This window comes from Stegodyphus dumicola, chromosome 7 (assembly GCF_044657685.1).
Source record: "Stegodyphus dumicola isolate Sdum_Otavi_A_Nest chromosome 7, ASM4465768v1".
NCBI classification, from domain to species: Eukaryota; Metazoa; Arthropoda; class Arachnida; order Araneae; family Eresidae; genus Stegodyphus; species Stegodyphus dumicola.
The window spans coordinates 46526246-46545240 of NC_140774.1; the positions used below are offsets into that span (position 1 = coordinate 46526246).

Sequence of the window (18995 nt, forward strand, 5' to 3'; positions counted from 1 at the left end):
TCCTCACGAATAATTTATTCTTAAACTATTCTGTATTTATAGTGTAGCCCGTCTATTTATTTTATGTTATTATGAAAAACGATGCTATCGGTGCTACTTCTTTAAGTATTTTTAAAGGAAAAGCTCAAACCTATAATGAAGAATTTCTCTTGCGACCCTTCACTAGGACCAGTACACTAGAAATAAATAACCTTATTTTTAAGCGAAACACACTACAGCTGTTTGCTTAAGCTCCTTTCTAATTTTGATCAAAAGTACTCTACACGAAAACGAATTTAAATTTCCTCACCAGTTTTGGCCTACAGTCAAACTTTCGCGAAAATTTTCGTATCAATTTGAAATCGATACGAAATGATGATTGTGATATCTATTACAATCATAATTGTAAATGCCTTTACTAGGATTCAAAACAGGCTGTTAGAAACATAATTCCATTTTTTTCTGTCACAGAATCAATGTATGGGATATGTTAAATCAAACGATTGATCAATCAAGCCAAAATGTGATTAATGAAGTTTACGATAGTAATATATGATCGCAATGCGTGTAAATAGAAACTGTTATACAATGCTGCAAACATTACCATATATGTGCATATAAACATACCATGTATGTGTATATGCACATATTGTACAACCTATTATGTTAACATGATTCCGTTTTCTGTATAAAATATACGAAATATAAAATATACGAAAGCTGTCCAACAGAATTCAAGATATGTTGAAAGGATGCCTAACTGGCTCAAAAGGTCTTGAATCAGGTCATATCAGGTATTTGTCTGTATACAGATGTTTGAGCGGTTAATTTATATGTAAACCAGAAGTGGTTTGATCGACTATGGAAAATAACTGATTGCTTGGATGATTGTTTTAAATTTTTAATTTAGTACCCGTTATGATGAGGGAGGGCTCAATTAGGTGTAAGTTTTACGCAATATGCGTTTCTCATAAATAGACAAAAGATTTCTTTAAAATAATGCAATGCAATATTCTGTGCAAAATAAAGGCACTTTAATTTTCTGTCAACAACAACAATCATGCAATGCAATGTTCTATACAAAATAAAAACACTTTAATTTCCATCAACAAAAACAATTTTGCAGTTACCGGAATATTAAAAAACAGCATATTGTCGCACACACTTTACATCAGCGTTACACAATAATATATCACACTTTAAAAGTAACAAACTGAATACAATGTTAATCCAAACGGGGAGATTGACAGAAGGACAACACGAACTGGGAAGAGTCTGGAGAAGACTAGACTCTGCCGACCAGACCAGGAAGATGGAGATTATTTTACTTCTGCGGCCAGCCTCGACCTTCTACGGACAATTCTGACCACTTGGCCCCAAAGGCCAGTCACTTGTCCTTCATAGAAGGGTGAGGGTGCAAAGGGTGCTGTGCTCTCTGCAGCTGAAGTTCTACTAGCTAAGGATGAAGGTTTCTACAAGAGTTGGAGGCGTGTCGTTCACACCGCACCACCGCCTAGTAACGGGGTAGTCTCCACAACACGTTCTTTGCGGCATAAAACTCTGTAAAGAAGATTAAAAAAGTGTTTAATGAAATATTTTTTATTTACTCTATAATGTAAACAGTTTCAACAGTAAAATTAAGTAACTTTTATTCTTGTTAATGCACACAATCCCGGGTGAAAGGTTAGGTATAGGCTTTATTTTCTTTAACTATTGATCCTGGGTATGCTCTACCAGTTACAAAGTTTAAATAAGGTTGAGAGTTTTTATGAAGAGTTATTTCGAAGCCGGAGGATAAAACGATTTTTAAACATGAAATTTAACCTTTTTACAGTACTTTAAAGCAAAGAATGTCATTCCACTTGAATAAGTTAAATGTAAATACAAGTTCCGTGTCTTGACATGCATAAATTTTACTGAGCTACGACTTCGTGAGATGGATCAGGTATATAAAACTAACAACTAGTGTGTCTTTACTCAACACGATTTACTCAACGTTATTTGTTTAGTCAGTTGCTTTCTCGGGTTTTAGGAGAAACTTAGGCAACATTTTCGTAAATATGTAAGTTTGATAGAATTCTATTTATGTTGGAAAGTAACCATTGTAAGTAAATTTATCTTCCAACCTCGTCACGAATGAAAATGGCTAATTTGGCCTTTTGTTCTAAGGAATGATTAATGAATTTAAGTTTCCTATACTCAGGTCAGTTATACCTTCAGTTTGGAAACGTATTTTTCCTATTGTGTTAACATGATCAGGTATTTTCCTGCCAGGACAGATTTCATTGGTCAGTCCGCCACTGTTTGTGAGTAATAATCAGAAATCCCGCAAAAGGTATATAACCTCTAAGAATTTGAATCATAAGAACAGAATGCGAATACTTCAAAAACTCAAAAGGCAAATTATAATCTTCGAAATGCAAACAGCTGATTGATTTCCTTGCCACAGAATAACCATAAACGCTAATGCATTAAATTAGCCATGAATTAAATATTACACTTTTGAAGACGAACCCAGCAAAATATCAGGCAGACTATGTTTAATCCTCATGATCTCATGACGAATTCATGTACGGTATATTCTACCAAAGTAGAATTAGGGTTTCAAATTGACTAATAAAATATTTATTGAGTGCAACTGCCGTTCAATAAATACTTTGCCGTCACTTACAAGTATGCTGATATACTACATAGCAAAACAATGTTTTACTACGACGGCATCAGTTAATAGAAGTTTAGAATGAGATTGTGCTGCCATCTAGTAACAAAGAAAGGAACCACAATGAGAAACTATCACTGGCACCAAAGGTCGGCAATTAGACGCATAATATCAACGCGTATCTGCAATAAATGCATATGTAAGTTTATAAAGTCGCTTTGGATATAAGTTAGAAACATCTTAGAAATCATTTTCCTGATTCAGTCACTTTTTTTTAGAATTCTGTAATTAGATTCATTCAGTAAGCATTTCCTTAGAGTTTGTTATTTCAAGGTTTTATTGTGGCTGTTTCGAGAACGCATATGCGATTAGAAATATGTAAATAATTTTTTAACTTGCATTTCGAAAAAGAAAACTCTATTATAGAATTTAGTGAAATGGTTAGTTTAAATCACTTAAGAGTGTTTAATACAATAAAATCATTTAACAGTATTTGATACAAAACCTGGCAAAATTCAAAATACAAGAAAGTTTAGGAGACTCTCAGTGAAAATACTTCAGAAATAAAACAGAGTGTTGTCAAATATATTAAAATGATAAAAATGTGTTCGCTCTTTAAACTTGCATCAAAATGTTATTAAACATGCGACACAACATTTGATCCATATGCTATTAAAATAGTAATATGATATGCTAGATACATCCGTGGGGAAGAGGGTAAAAGTGTGGTACCTATGAAATAAAAAAGGTCTTCTATCTCATAATCTGACTCATAAGAATTCTAAATAACGAAAAAATCAATTTTTGGAGAAAAAATCTAATCTGAAAACATTGATCAATTTTATCATCGAAGAATTGCAGAATCCAAGTAATAGTTTCAATGGTAGAATATTGCGGAAAAGAAATAATGTAAACGTGTCACGCCTTTTGAAACTGTAACCTTAAGTTTGTTGATGATGCAGTATAGCGCATCGATTTAAAATGAAATTTCAAATCATCTGCATAAATCTCAACTGAGAATATAACTTCAAATTCTACAAGGACAAAGACCGTAAACACTTTTTTGCCGAATGTGCAACTCTAGGTGCTCTTTAGAATGCACATAGGAGTTGCGCACACCCCAACACTCTTCATTCGGCCCACGAGCAAGAGCTTGATTCATAAAAACTGTAAGCAATTAACTAAAGAACATTTTTCCATAGTTTGATTCTTTTTTAATGTTTGAATTATATCAGATCACAGCTTTTTTATTGTAATAACTATCTGCACCTTTACCTGTACTTGAATGTCAAAATTCTGAACCTACTCTAGGGTTAATTTTTCCAAATATTCAGAAAACCTTCTCAGTTATCAAATTAAAACCCTATCGATCATAATGCAGAAAATGTTTTTCTTTAAAATGCTACAAATTAAAAATGCAGGTTGAATGTATAAAAATTAGTTGCGAAATAGAAATATATCAATGAATCCATACTGAAGACATCACTTCTTTTGAAAGCTAATCCAGCAAGTACAAATATTAAAAAAAATAATTTCCTTTCTTTTATCTTTTTACATTGTACTGGAACAGTAAATGTTCGATCTGTTTTGCCACACAACTTTTTTCGAACTTTTGCCTACCCAAACGGACGCTGACTTTTGTGTCATATATTAGTCATGTGAAAAAAAAAAAATAAGCATTATTTATAGTTTCACGGTAAGACGTTTAAATCTTTTGACATTATTTTCGAAAACTAAAATGTGGGCGGTTACTTCTGAAAGCATTTTTCAGTCCCCTTTCTCTCTCAAAACATGCACTGAAAGAGACCAGTTCAACAGCTAAGGAAATATCTTTTTCAGAATCTATAATTATTCTTACAAGGTGTAAATACTTCAGTCAACGTTAAATCATGCATGAAAAGTACTCAAACTTCACTATTCTCGGAAGCAATCTTCGCTCTGATGAAATTTTAAAATACGTGAAGGTTCTTTATCCCAAGGGATTCCAAACCGGAAATTTCCCCCCTATAAGAGTTTTTTTATAGGAAACACTTTCGTGAGAATAGGAAGAGTGATAGTATTTTAAATAACTCCAATATTTACCTGATATCAAGTGAAAATATTCCAGTATGATTAAATATTGATTTCAGAAGAAAGTTTTGCGCCTAAGGCTTTTAAGGAAATGGCTACAGTATAAGCTGTATTGATTTTAAAACATATGCTTTATATATCTAAATCTCTGCATATCAAATAACGATCATTTCACAATTTTATGGATTGAAAGTATGAAAAACAAAATGTAAAAAATGATTAATGAGTTGAATTATATGGACTTCATTATTTTAAAACAAACGTAGTTTTTTTAACTTCTCCCTCACGAAATCCTACGATCCATCATTTTTTCCCAATTTTAGCTCGCTAGAATCAACTGATTTATTGTAAAAAGTTCGTTTTTTTACTACTTAGCCAAATTAATAATAAAAACAATTATTTTACATCATTTTGTATGCAACGAACCACCAATAATTTTCGGTTTTTTAATTACATAAAAAGGTTTGATCAAAATTTAATAATTTAATATTAACTAGAAAACTACTCCTCGGATACAATACATGAAAAAATCTACTCATACCTGCGCATATGTAAACTAAAAATCCAGTTATTCTTTATCCTGAGTATGTAATATATGGCATCACATTTTATTATTTCTTATAAGGGCGCAAATGATTCTGAAATTTACGAATTATATGCGAATCATAAATCACATGACCAAGACATGAATTGCATCCATTACGAGATATAACCAAAAATAAATCTATGAATTATAAAAAAGGTATATACAATAATTTTTAGTCGTTCAGTTAGATAAATGATGCAATGTTTCAATTCGAAAAATTAAAGTTGTTATAGAACTTTGAATGGCAGCAGGTGATAAAAGAAAGAATGTATATTTTGCATAATGGGAAAGCTGGGCGGATGATAAATGCCTTACTGTATCACAACGTAACGGTAACGGGACGACAGAAAGATTAAGCTATAGACATGTCTGATGTCACAACAATCTTTATATCAGAGTTTCTTAAACTGGGTCGCGACCCCCATGGGGATCGCGGGACCTGCAGTAGGGGGTCGCCAAAAATTTTAGCAGTTTTGGTATTTCTTTAACTTGTTACAATAATTTTACAATTACCAAATATTTTTACATAATGTATCTGAAAATAGATAAAGATAAGTCAATGCAGACAGAAAAAGGAAAAAGAAAAAAAAAAGTTTTTGACGCATTCTTTTTATACTATAAACGTTCAAACGCTCATTTTACTTGCTTTGCACGTGACGCTGTCATTTCGTTTGTTACTTATTTAAAATTTTCACATTGTTCCATGTCTTAAAATTAGAAATTAAAGTTAATGACCTAAAATTGCATTAGTATATTACAGTACAAGTGAAAAGATTGACAGTTTCATTCACGTGTGTGTCGGATTTGCGCAATGCTTATGGGTTTCCACACAATCTTCGCAAATATTATGAGGTCGCGAAAAAATCTGTGATAAAAGGGTTCGGGGCTGAAAAAAAGTTTAAGTTCCCTGCTTAATACCCTTTTTATATTTTTTTGCACTGAAATATCTTACATTAGGAGGAAAAATAAATCGTGTAAATATGTTCTGTCCAAAAATTACAGATTTTTGCAGTTGCAGATATTTACAAAATTTACCACGATCTTTTATTAACATATTGTTAAAGACAGTACGTATGCATCTGCAGCTATTTTTTCTCTGCAATAATACGCAGAAATCAAATTATCTAAATCTATTTAAGTTACATTTTAACTTCTGAATCAATGAATTCTGAACAAACTCAGTTTTTGTTGAAAACTGAAAGAAGTCTACATCTAAAGCAGCTTACTTTGGAATCTACTGTTGAAAGGAAATTAAACTGACGTAGGTTTTAAACAAACTAATCGAGAATCGGTTTATCTTACAGACGGCTACTCATGTCGTAACAAATAAATCGTAATAAAGATATGGTGTTTTTAATATTACACATATCTACTGTTTATTTTCTTTACTTTCTACATGATGATACATTATGTTATACTATAACAACAATAATCAGTCATGCACATTTGCAGATGCCAGTTTTAATAAAAGTTATTGCTAGCCAAACTTCTAGAAGAAAAATTTAATTATCCATCAGTTGGCTGGTTGGTTGGAGTGTTTTGGCACAAAACCTATGGGGGTTATGTTACGCCAAACAAAAGGTTGTATATTTTCAAAACTTAAAATAATAAAGACAAGAACACATGCACCATTCAGTGCGTACTCACGAATGGAAGTTTAAGACCACGTTACATTTAGGTACAAAATAGCAAGCAATAAAATCAAAAACATAAAATTATTTTATGAAAAACTAAGATATGAAAACCATGAAATACAGATAGAAAAACTCTGTAGTCAAAGGATAAATGTTGATGATATGACTATAACTAGAACTAGATACCGATCAGATCTTCTGAAACCTAAATTGAATTCAGGGCATTTATATAACATAGTAAAACTTTGCAGAATTTGAAACGTGAAAAATATTAGAATGTGGTTCTTTAACCAACTAAATCTTTTGCTGAAATCTCACAAGTATTAAAATAAAATTTTTTGAAAGCAATTAAAAGTTAAACAATTAATTAAAATATGTTTAAAATAGTGCTGTATTCAGCAAACACTGGTTCCGTTTCGCCTATCAATAGATATCTGTGTGTTAGCCATGTGTGACCGATTGTTAATCGGATCTAATTATCCATCAGATTATAAATGTTTCTTACTATGAATTTAAAAGTATGACCGATTTTAAAATATACACATACTTCTAGTTAACTTTTATTGTTATTGTTTTCAAATGTTTAATATAATTTATGCAACGCAATAACAATATTTCTGAGAATTTTCTCAGAACGCTTTTATTGTTAATGCAATTAATAAAAAGTTTTTATACTATATATTATTACAAATTACATTTAATTTTTACAAATAATTATTTCCATTCTAACCTAAATAATAGTAACAAGTTTTAAACCTTCTGTAATATTTTAAATATGTTTTACATATTTATTGGTTCAAGCAATGCACTTTTTTATGAGAAGACAATGCATTTGAAGAAATGTGATATAACGCGTATTTGTCCCAAATATTTACAAACAGCAGCAGAGACAAAAACTTCATATTCAGCTGCAGCTAAAAGATAGTTTATCAAGGTCAAAGGTAAACTGTCAGTCGTTTTGAAAGTCATTGATAATTCCCATGCAAAAGCTTTCCAAATCACGTCGTCACAGGTGACAGGAAATGAGAATATAAAAGATGTGACAAATTTAAAAATGCATAACATAAGCTATCATATGACTTGATACCATCCGGCTTAAACTAGTTTTGTTGTTTATAGGATAGCCACAATCCGAAATTCAAACAGGTGGTTGTTTGCACGGCTGCTCGGTCGCATTCTCCATTTAAGCGTTTGAGTAGCGAGTAAGATCTCAGATCTGATGTCACAGGAACAGCGGATATGTATTTTAGGCAATCATTTCAAAAAATTTTTAAGCACGTGAAGTGCATAAACTAAATACTCTTTAATATCTAGTTCTTTAAGACTCGCTTAATTCATAGATATGTTCATAGAATCTTGGGCTCCAACTGCATTTAATTTCGTTGTTATTTTCGAAACTATCCGGTTCTCATATAATCTAGTTTTATAACATTATCCTTCATAAGATTATTTACTTTATTAAATAGTTACACAACGGTAAAAACACTCAAAATCCAGTGGACTCAAATGATTTCTTGCGAAACTTTTCTCAAACATTAGTTTTGCGCTACTGTGTATTGTTTATAAAAAGCCGATAGATTGTAAGATATAGTTTCTACAATTCTTTCATTTTAGATGCAAACGAAACAGCTGCAGAGACCAATAAAACAAACATCAAAAATTTTCTTTTGAAGTAACTGGTAATTGTCTCCAGATGAAAATTGCTCATTTGTTACGGAAAAGCATTTGATTAGCTCCCTTCTGAAGGAAACTGGCTTGTGTTCATTTTATACATAAAAAAATCAATGAGTGAGTCTAGACGTTTGCCAAAACTGAGCAAGGGACGAACTACCGGTGGATAAGGACTAGAACTATAGCCATAGGGCCAAAGCTGGAACAAATAGCCTTTATATGGAGGTAAAAAAGGTTTTCGTAAATCAGAACTGATATATACAAGGGTATCCCATTAAGATCGCCCAAACTCTGCACAGTCAGATTCCTCGCTTGGAATATACAAAAAATGCCCTAAGACAATGCCCTTTGGAAATAAATGCGAAAGAAAAATATGACGTCATATCCAAAGCAAGGAAAAAAAACTTTATTAGAAGCATGAACGGTGCGCGCAAGCATACCTTGATATGCTCGGGGGACATTTCGAACATATTCCTCTGGAAACATGGAAATGTCAAGTGCTTGTTTCTAATAACTTTTTTTTTACCTTCACCGGATATGTCATACTTTTCTTTCGCATTTGCTTCGAAAATTATGGGTTGTGCAGGTATAATTGCTTGAGCATTCTTTATGTATTTTAAACGAGGAATCTGGCTATGCAGAGTTTGGGAGGTTTTCTTGAGGCACCCTCTATATATATATGTTAATACATATAAATTTACTGTTAGGTCTTGACTTACAAGCAAAAGTATCTTAACGATAGTTTATTGAAAAAGTCTTTCTAGATTACTCTAGGAAAATTCACAATTACAGTAACAATAAAAATGATTTTATATTTAGTTATCGATTGTTAAAATGCAAAGAATTTACTTGGCAATAGCTTCTAGATTTGGATTATATCGTTACTGGGTTTTAAAGTGATTTATCTTGTCCTTTCCCGCGACGTTTTACTGAAAATACCCTGTTCATTGAAAATGTTTAATTAAAGCTGGAAATCGGGGTAAATCAATGAAAATCAGTTATCACAGCTTTAGGAGAAATGCATTCATATCGATTTACATAAGGTAAACTAGCCAGAATTCACATTACACATTAAATAAATCTCACATAACTAGCCCGATTAGTCTCCACTAATCGGATCCATCATAATTACTTTATTGTTAAAGAGAATTGAGAGTTATCTGCTATGAAAGTATTATCTTACACGAGGATATTTTAAGCGAATTACTTTTTATAGTTTTATTCTATAGTTTATGAACAAAATCACTCATATAGCCAATCCTTTCTCTTATTTCTAAATGTGAAATGACACTGCAGATGCTCAGTAATCTTATACGTTTTTCAATTCAAATTCCCAGCTTATATGATAAAAATAAATGAATTCTGAAAGAGAAAAAATAAATTTTGATGGAATTGAACCCGAACTATCTAGAGAAAAAATTATTTTGTGATAACACATGTTAGTTTAAAAATAAAGTTAAGACTTTTGAAAGACGTTTATTATCAGTTGCTGAATGGTAGTTTGCAAACCACGTTTTGTAAATATGACCAAAATGAAAACGGAAAAACAAAATATTTATTTTTAAAAGAGTTTCTTTATACTACATGATGTGCATAAGCCAATTCTCTAAAAAATCATTTTTTCTAACTTACCTATGTAACAGTTATACTTTAGTATAGAAGTTTAGATTCGAAGCAAGATTTACCCAGACTGTGCTGATTTTGTACTAAATTGCATAGCATATGCATTTTCTTTCGACTTTGCAAATTAGTTTAAAAACATTTTAATAATTATTTTTTCCTTCTGATCAAATCTACTGAAAAATTCTTACCTGATGCCTCCAATAAATAAGATCAAGGCCACAAACAAGCTTGTGATGGGATCAATCATCCATGCCGATGGGTGATAAAAATATAAGATGTCGCTGACGGCCAGCATCAGCGCTAGCACCGAGCTTAGACTTGTATTTACAGCTGAAATAAAGAACAGAAACTCAATCTGAGAAAGCATCAAGTTATTTTCCCTGCTTACGATATTAAATAAATGCAAATAAAATACTCGAAAAATGTTAAATATATACCATTCAGAGGCGAACCGCAGTTCAGTTTGCTTTTGTGATGGAAATGACGTCATTTAAGCCTGATACTTGTTTGTGTTCATTATCGTACAGGAGGGCGGAACTTAGAACAACATTCAATTTCAATTACTGCTGAAGAAGTTCTGTTTATCTTGAGCTATCTGTATAATATCATCTTATAGTTCACATACGTTCTTCACTTGCCTTCAGTTCGGTTTATTTTGGGCCACCCTTTCTTTAAATATGCTGAATAACTCACCTAGTTACCATACTTTTGAGATTGAACACAGTTAATACATTTATGAGTTTTTTTGGAATTTTATGTATTTTATTTTCTTACATATACTATGAAGTATTCTCAAAATTTCTCTCAATCAAATTGGCCAATTATACAACGCTGTTGAAGGTCATCTGCCCTAAAGTAAAGAATGCCTTTTTATTCAAGGATTTTCTACAAAATGCTAGCAATCTTATGAGGAAATCGTTTGCATAAAGAAAAAGAAAGAAAATCGAGCAAAGCCAAACTAAAGAAAAGTGCGGTAAATCCGTTAAATAATTTTATTTTGCAGAGAAAAACTGATAATCGTGTTCATTCTTAAAAGCATATCAATACCCGATAATTATTTTGCTTACAGTTATAATTACAGTTAGGAGAAAGTAAAAGTAGATTATTAAAAAGTAATCCATATTACAACCCGACCAGCTACAGTTCTAGTGAATCTATTTAAAGAACCGTATAAACTTCTTACTTGTGGATATGGGTTGTCTTAATTATGATTATCAGTGATGGAAATTATATATTTGCATTACAAAACGACTGATTTACCTTAATCGCTTTTTTTTTTGAGGTTGTTAAAAACAAATTCTGAAGTAGAAATTAATTAGATAATGAACACATTAGATAATGAACAAATTAGATAATGAATAACACAAATTATATAATGAACACAAACAAGCAGTACATAAATTTTATTAGTAAGTTTCATTAATAAAATTACGAATCATTTACAAAAATGCATAGCCAAACTTTTAAGCGTATTTCTAAATTTATTACTTTTACTTTTTCACTCGTACAATCCTTGATCTAAATTTGATCATTTAAGATTTACTTAAGTTAAAGAAACCATGCGTACATACATTGAGCTGTCAGCTTCGTAATAAATACGATCTAATGCAATAATGTAAGAAAGAGAAACTGCTTACGTGAACGAAACATTGATTTGTTATATGTTTTCAGTCGCATGAAAAGAAAATATTAAGAAACACATGAACCATTTAAGAATGATGAATCCTTTCAAAAGCGTGTATTATAAACTGTATGGGATAAATTGCATGACATTGCGAAAAGGTAGGATTGAATTGTTGAAATTATAACGAAACACACAATTGCTATCTACCTAAAATTTAGGAACACCTTCATGAACGACTTTTAAGGGAATTAAGTTCGAATAAATGCTACACGTGCGGAAAAAGATGAAACCTCTCACAGAATTAGCTCGTTTTCCCAGATTGGAACTCTGGTTGAACTGTCAATATTTAAAGGTTTTACCTTTAGGTAAACTGCCCATTTTAAAGCAACAGGCTGCTGTAGTCTATTACTTTAGAAAAGCTGTTCAAGGTATTTTTCATCCTTCCCACCTTGTCTAGTAACCGTAGTAACGACCAGTTCCGGAAAGCCGGGTCAAGTACCTATATTTTTTCTACCACTTCATTCTCTTGTTTCATGCAGTGTGTTTCGCTTAGTGAAAAGCACACGAATGAAGGCTACTTGAACTACAGTCTCAAATGCAGTGTAGAAAACAAATTTTGTGTGGCTGTTACGATGTATGCTATGATCGGAAATGGGGAACGGGAAAGGACCTCAAAGTTCTCATTAGAAAGTAGTGAACCATGCTAAAAAAAAGATAAAATTAATAGTTCAAAAATAATTAACTATTCTTAACCATAAACTCAATATTTTTGTTATAATATGAATTAAAAATGCGACTCTGATTTATTTCGCACATAAAATGTTTAGTTTGTTAATAGAATGACACATTTTTGTCTTAGTCTTCAGACGTATTTGACCATCGCGGACGACTTAAGTAGTCTTATAGAATAATATTATATTGTAATTACGAATAACAGTGTTTATCTCCTTCGAAATACTGTTGTTGTTGCTTCTCCTCACATGTCTGACGTATAGTCAGCTTAAGCCTAAGAAATTCATCGTGGCAAGGAGCGTTAGATTACGTCTGCCGTTGGCAAGAGCCTTAAACACCTTTCAGGTGACTGAGCGATTTTGCTCGGTTCCGCCCTTCAATTTTGATGGAAAGCACCCCGGAGGGGAAGGGTCGGAGGGTCGAAACACTGCTCACGTTTAGTCTTGGTTTCCAGAAAAGGGTTCACTGCATATTATGTATTTAAAAAAGATGAAAGGTAAACTCGTTTTGATGTTTTAAAATGATAAAATTATCCGTTTTGAAAGAAGTTCTTAAGTTTATTTATCAACATTATGTTTTTCTATATATATGCCATTGTTGAATCGCTATAAATAAGTACTGCTGTGAACACTTACTGAAATCTTTTGAGAAAATTGAAAAAAAAGGAAAATAAATAAATATCGTGAGATGCACGAAATCTGCTGGATGATGAAGCTTTACCATTAAATATAATTTTTAAATGTGAAGGATTTAAGGAAACTAATTAAGGGGAAATAAAACAGATAATTATTCTAGTTTTTGTCCTTTTCATCCAACAATATTTACATTATCTGCTCATGACAGTGAATTCTGTATACTATTTGATTCCTTCAACAAATAGTGCTAAGTATTTGTTGCATTATTTTCATGCAGCAGAGCAAAAAAAAATACGAGAAAAATAATTTGTTTTTGAGAACATAGAGTACAATACGATGTCTCTCGAATTTGTTTGAAACTTTCCATTTAAAATAAATGTTTTAATTTTGTTAAACTTTAAGATTAGCGTGTATGTCGTGTGTACTATCTATGTGCATAATTACTTTTGCCAAAGTTAACACCTCCCTTAAAACATGTCACTTCATGAAGTGATAATATTATTGGGCTGAAAGTACTTTCTTACCTTCAAGAACGAGGGACGGACTCCTCATTTTTCTACCCAGTATATATTTCACCGTTCCCAAGACAGCATTCGTGAATCCACCCACGCCAGCGAGGATGAACACATACATCAGCTGAAATAATACATAATTTTATTGAAATATTTACAGTTTTGAAAGCAGCTAAAAGTATTTAATATCTCACAGATTATGGTAAAACTTTGGAGTACCGTTTGTTCTTAAAAAATGTCTTCGTGGATATCTTTCCGAAAGAAAATGATTCCTAATTTTGTTACGTGGGAGCAAGAGCACGGTAAGTTCATACCGCCACTTCATTCACACGCCAACAATCAAACTTGGAATACTTACTAAAATCTAGCCATCTCTGTAACTGGTAGAATAGTAAAATTAATAGCCTTTTCATTAGCAGATGGCAGAAAGTTAAACGAAGAAATATTTTCGGTGTACACCTATCTCTCGATTTACAAGTTACTCGCTTTACACGATTTCGGTTTTACACGGTTTAAAAAATTACGGACTTCAAAAACTTGGTAAAAATGTATATTCGGCTGCATATACACAAATACATACTATACTTGAAGTCATTTTGACGCTCAATTCTTTTGCTAATACTGGTGGCGGCAACAAAGATGGGGATTCCCCGCGTTTGTAAAAGGGGAATTCCCGTAGTTTATATATGTATTTCACAACAGTAAAGCTATTTGATTCATGTGAACTAGTGCAGTATCAGTATTTTAGCAGGAAAGCTTACATCATTTTCATCTATAATATTTGAATGTTTACTGGTAAGTTTTAAACATTAATATTTTTTGTGACATTTTTATAATTTACATAAATTATTTAAGGTTTTATAATGCCAAAAGTTTTGAAAACGGTCAAATAAAAAGAAAAATTACTTCTTTAGAAACAAAAATTAAAATATTAGATCGTCTACTTAATACAGAAAGACTAACAGATGTTTCTAAATTTTACTCCATAAAATGAAGCCACAATAAGAACAGTTAGAAAAAAATGAATACTGTATTAGAAAAAGCATAGCAGCTGGAACTTGCAGCAGTAAGAGCACAATTCCATATGCAAGAGACGATGCAATGGTAAATATGGAAAAGGCATAAGTGATATGGATAGAAGACCAAAATCAAAAACAGATTCCAATTGATACTAGGCAATTGTTAATTACGGATTTCACTAGAAAGTCTTGTCGATCTCAGATCTTTCCCAATTCGTCAACCAGTGAAGCAGAATCTTATCAAGAACGCTCAAGTGATGAACGTGGCATCATACCAATCAAGAAGAAAAGACTATAGTTCATGAAAGTGATGCCAATGATTAAACTTATAATAATTTTTTGAATGATCTTATATTTTCCTAACGCAAAATAAATTAAATATATACTTCTATTATCTACATATATTTGTTATTTTATGAACGAAGTATAACTGTATTTATTTTAAGATGTCTTACTTTTATTTTATGTAAATAAATAACTAAATTATGCGCATTTAGTGTGTTTTTCATTTTACACGGTTTTACATAGCAAAATCCAAAATTTCGATTTAAACGGTTTTGTGCGGAACCTATCTTCCGTGTAAATTGAGGGTTAGGGTGTACATATTAAGCAGCGTATATAGAGTATGATGCATTTATACATGTCCTTAGACATTTAATTTAATTTGTATTTACAAAAAGGAGGAACATTGTTTGTAAGTAACTTTGCCAATGCCGTGATAACACTTGACCACTAAGTTCGGCGTTTAATTGAGACAAGCCTTGAAACAGTTTCTGATAGGCTAAGGGTAAGTTTTAGCTCAAAATTTCACTAGTAGATACCGCTATTACCATCGTACCTTATTATAATAAAACATATTCCGCATTCATTCATTTGCAATACCAAACATATTAAATTAGCGGTACTGCAAAACTAAAACATTTATTTATCTGCATTTGCTAGCATTATATGTGCAGTTTGTATCAAAGGATTTGAATTTACGCAGTTTTATAATATTAACTCCATAGCGTCATGTTTCAATTAAAATTTAAACTTAAATGTATCTAATTGTGTTAAAAATTCCACTTGTGCTGAGTATCATCTGTTATAATCATTTAAACCATTTCAAGCAAATAAAGGTATTTTGCCAAACATCTATCCGAAAATAAAGGCGGATGTGTACTGCTTGGACTTAAGTCTGATCTATGAGGTTAGTCGTATCAATGAATTTTCGAATGCAAAGCAGATAGAACACTAACGAAATCTAAAATTAAGAGAGCTAGTTTGGCAACCCTAACGCAATCTTCGCTTCATTTATTTCTTAACATTTGTGTCTAAATATCTAACAGTCTAAATTTCAATCATTTTCTTGTACTTCATGGGAGAAAAAGGAAATTAAAAAACATTCCCAAATTGTTAGAACTTCAAAATCTTTAATGGAATTCTTTCGGATAGAATATTACCTGTTGAGGAACGGTGTGAGCCACTATATCATAAACTGATTTGGAAACAATTCCAGCAGATGCTAAACAGAATAAAACTCCTAGACAAATGCAAGCCCTAGAAAAGAAATAAAAACAAATTTCAATTTAGTATACGAAAAAAGTCAATTACAGTTTCCGGTTTTCACCCGATTATTGATTCGATGCATATTAGAAATTCTGTAAGCCAAGAAGAATTTTGTTTCAGATGAGAACTTAGAGAATAATCTAATTTCGTCAAGATGGACTGCAGTTTCAGAATAATTTTAAGTTTGTTAGCCCTTTTCCCCCTTCAATCAATATCTTAGGATGCACTTTTGAAAAAAGTTAATTGAAACCTCAGAGTGAAACTTTAGTCTGTTGCAGCTTCAAGAACTAATTTCCTAACTTGAATTTATTTGGCCAGTGGGATTCAGCAATAACTCATTACTCAAAGTATGCATGCAGGATTTTCCGAAAATTAGTTACAGACGTTATTTTTTAGGCATTAGGTATTCACTTTAGACATGTATTTCCAATTACGAAACTTCTGATAAGCCCAGGGTCTTATAATAAAAGTTTCAAGACTGTGATAAAAAACAAATTTAAAATCTATATTTATATAGAGTACTCGTAGAGCAATTGGATTGGATTATTCAAATTATGGTAAAGCACTCAGTGTTATTTCGCTAAAAGAGTTGACTTCGTGGAGGATTTCTTAATATAAACTTACTCATATTTACATTATACATAGACAAAATTAGGAAGTTTCCCATGCAGGTAGCCCATTTCACCGGTATTTGAAACTTAGTCTAACTGCCACTATTCAACAATATTACAGCTCGCCCGCCAGTGAGCGAAAACTTCAGTACTAAAATATTCTTTATATATTGATGGATATCCCTACTTTTAATAAATGATAATTCCTACGTTTAACAGCAAACCTCAGACGCGGATTCATATTTTCAATAAGCCAGCTTGAAATTTAATACTGAAATAAACGTTTAGTCGACAAATTAATTAAAAATAAAATTTTTGTGCATTTTTCTTTATCTGATGAGTTTTTGAATAGCCATTGAAGACATCTTTGCCAATATACAGTTAATTGCTTCCTGTATTAAGGTGTTTCTTACTCTCTGCGTATTTCTTCATGGTAAGATTTTGCAGTTCCATTTAGACGTGTTTCAAGCGATTTGGCCTGGAAGACCTAATCGACTACCGTATCCTCTTAATACTTTTAATACATTTTTATACATCTTTGCCAATATCCAGCGAGATTGAAAACTAGAGGAACTAACTTTTAGGAGGGATAGGGTACATTTAAACAACTCGGAATCACATAGAAAATAAGGGTCGGATATGCAATCCTAACGAGATAGAGGGATGTTAAGGGCTGTCGCAGGAAACCCGTCGACAGCCACTCGCAAAGTTCTTAGCCACTCACAAAATCTTAATCCACCGTGGTCGCAAACTGACATTTAAAGACCATAAAATAAGTCATGAATCTTCTGAAATACAGCGTTAGTCATTTCGAGTTCCCACTGATCGAGCCTTTCCGGGGTGCTTTAGGAAGATGTATAGCTGCTCTCAGTCTTCCTCTTCACGCTTCACGCTTCCTTTTTGCCACGCTTGCAACTGCTTTATAAGAGCAATGGCTCTCACTTCCTACTGGACTGATAGATTACATAATTGGCAGCATCGAACATTTCTGCATGTATTATAATTCTTCTAGGGGCGATCGTACTCTATCGAAGGTAATTTTCTTATATCAAACTGACACATGTGATTTATTCATGTTATACATATGCTAATTTTTATAACACCATAATTGTCTGCTAATTTCTTTTCATGTTATTTTATGCTTTACTATGTGTTGTATGCTGTGAGTCAGTTTCATTAAACTCTACATTAACCTTTTGAGCAACAGTCATTTTTGTGATTTTTCCTTAATTAAATGATAACCAGTGCCCTTTACACTTTCAAATGTATTCGATCAATTTAATCCTCTGTGATGCGCATCAATCAAAAAATACAAAACCGCTGACGGACTATCCTTCAAGATTTCGAAAGAATATCCTTTAATTTAAAAATTTTAATTTGTCAAGACTTCTAAATTTAATTTTTCGCAGAATACAGTTAAAACGTACACCGCAAACACTTCTCCCAGGAAGACCAGAACTACAGTCAAACTTATATTGAATTATAAAGGATCTTTCTATGTAGTTAAAATATACAAGTTCTCTCTGAATTCCAACTATGTGGGAATTAAAGATAAAAATAGAAAACTATCTAAAAATTACAATTTTAAACTAACACTGTATCGTAGAATTTAATGAAAAGATACTTACAAATTCTCTCTGAACTGGGAGTAAGTGGAAGAAGACCCGTAAAATCTCCAGATCACTAAAGTGGCAGCAACGACGTCTAGTAAACAATCCAGCTACATGAAAAGAGAAAAATTACACTACAACAACCAGTTGCATTAAACTTGCATTGGCACAAAGAAGAAATTTTATTTAAGAATTTCTCACTTTTGCCTCTTTACGATGTCGAACACCCCCCAGTATCGTTAAGCAATATGTATACTATATGACCCTCTAAATTTTTAGTTTCAGCGCACGTAAAGATACTTTTCAGTGACAATATTCTTTACCTACCAGTTCGTTTTTCCTTATTACATACCGAATTATGCCTAATACTAGCCCTGACAGTCTGCTGGGGAGCCTTCTGGCACACTGGAATGTCTTCAGCGGAAGAACTGGTTCTTCAGATCACCTGTTGGAGTTTTACTGTAATGTGTTATTGTTTAAAC

General features: G+C 32.1%; 1 protein-coding gene across 4 annotated transcripts in view; it reads right to left on the reverse strand.

Annotated features, from left to right (window-relative positions):
* Positions 1 to 991: 991 nt before the first annotated feature.
* The window catches only part of LOC118202625 (transmembrane protein 163a-like), a 39884-nt gene continuing 21880 nt past the window's right edge, over positions 992 to 18995 (reverse strand). For all 4 annotated transcript variants that reach the window (XM_035374795.2, XM_035374798.2, XM_035374796.2 and 1 more), the window contains 5 exons: positions 18532 to 18623; positions 16187 to 16283; positions 13738 to 13849; positions 10411 to 10552; positions 992 to 1539 (listed from right to left, as the gene is read on the reverse strand). In XM_035374795.2, the coding sequence (XP_035230686.1) occupies positions 1476 to 1539; positions 10411 to 10552; positions 13738 to 13849; positions 16187 to 16283; positions 18532 to 18623 (507 nt within the window). In that variant the 3' untranslated portion in view covers positions 992 to 1475. The remainder of the gene's footprint in view (positions 1540 to 10410; positions 10553 to 13737; positions 13850 to 16186; positions 16284 to 18531; positions 18624 to 18995) is intronic.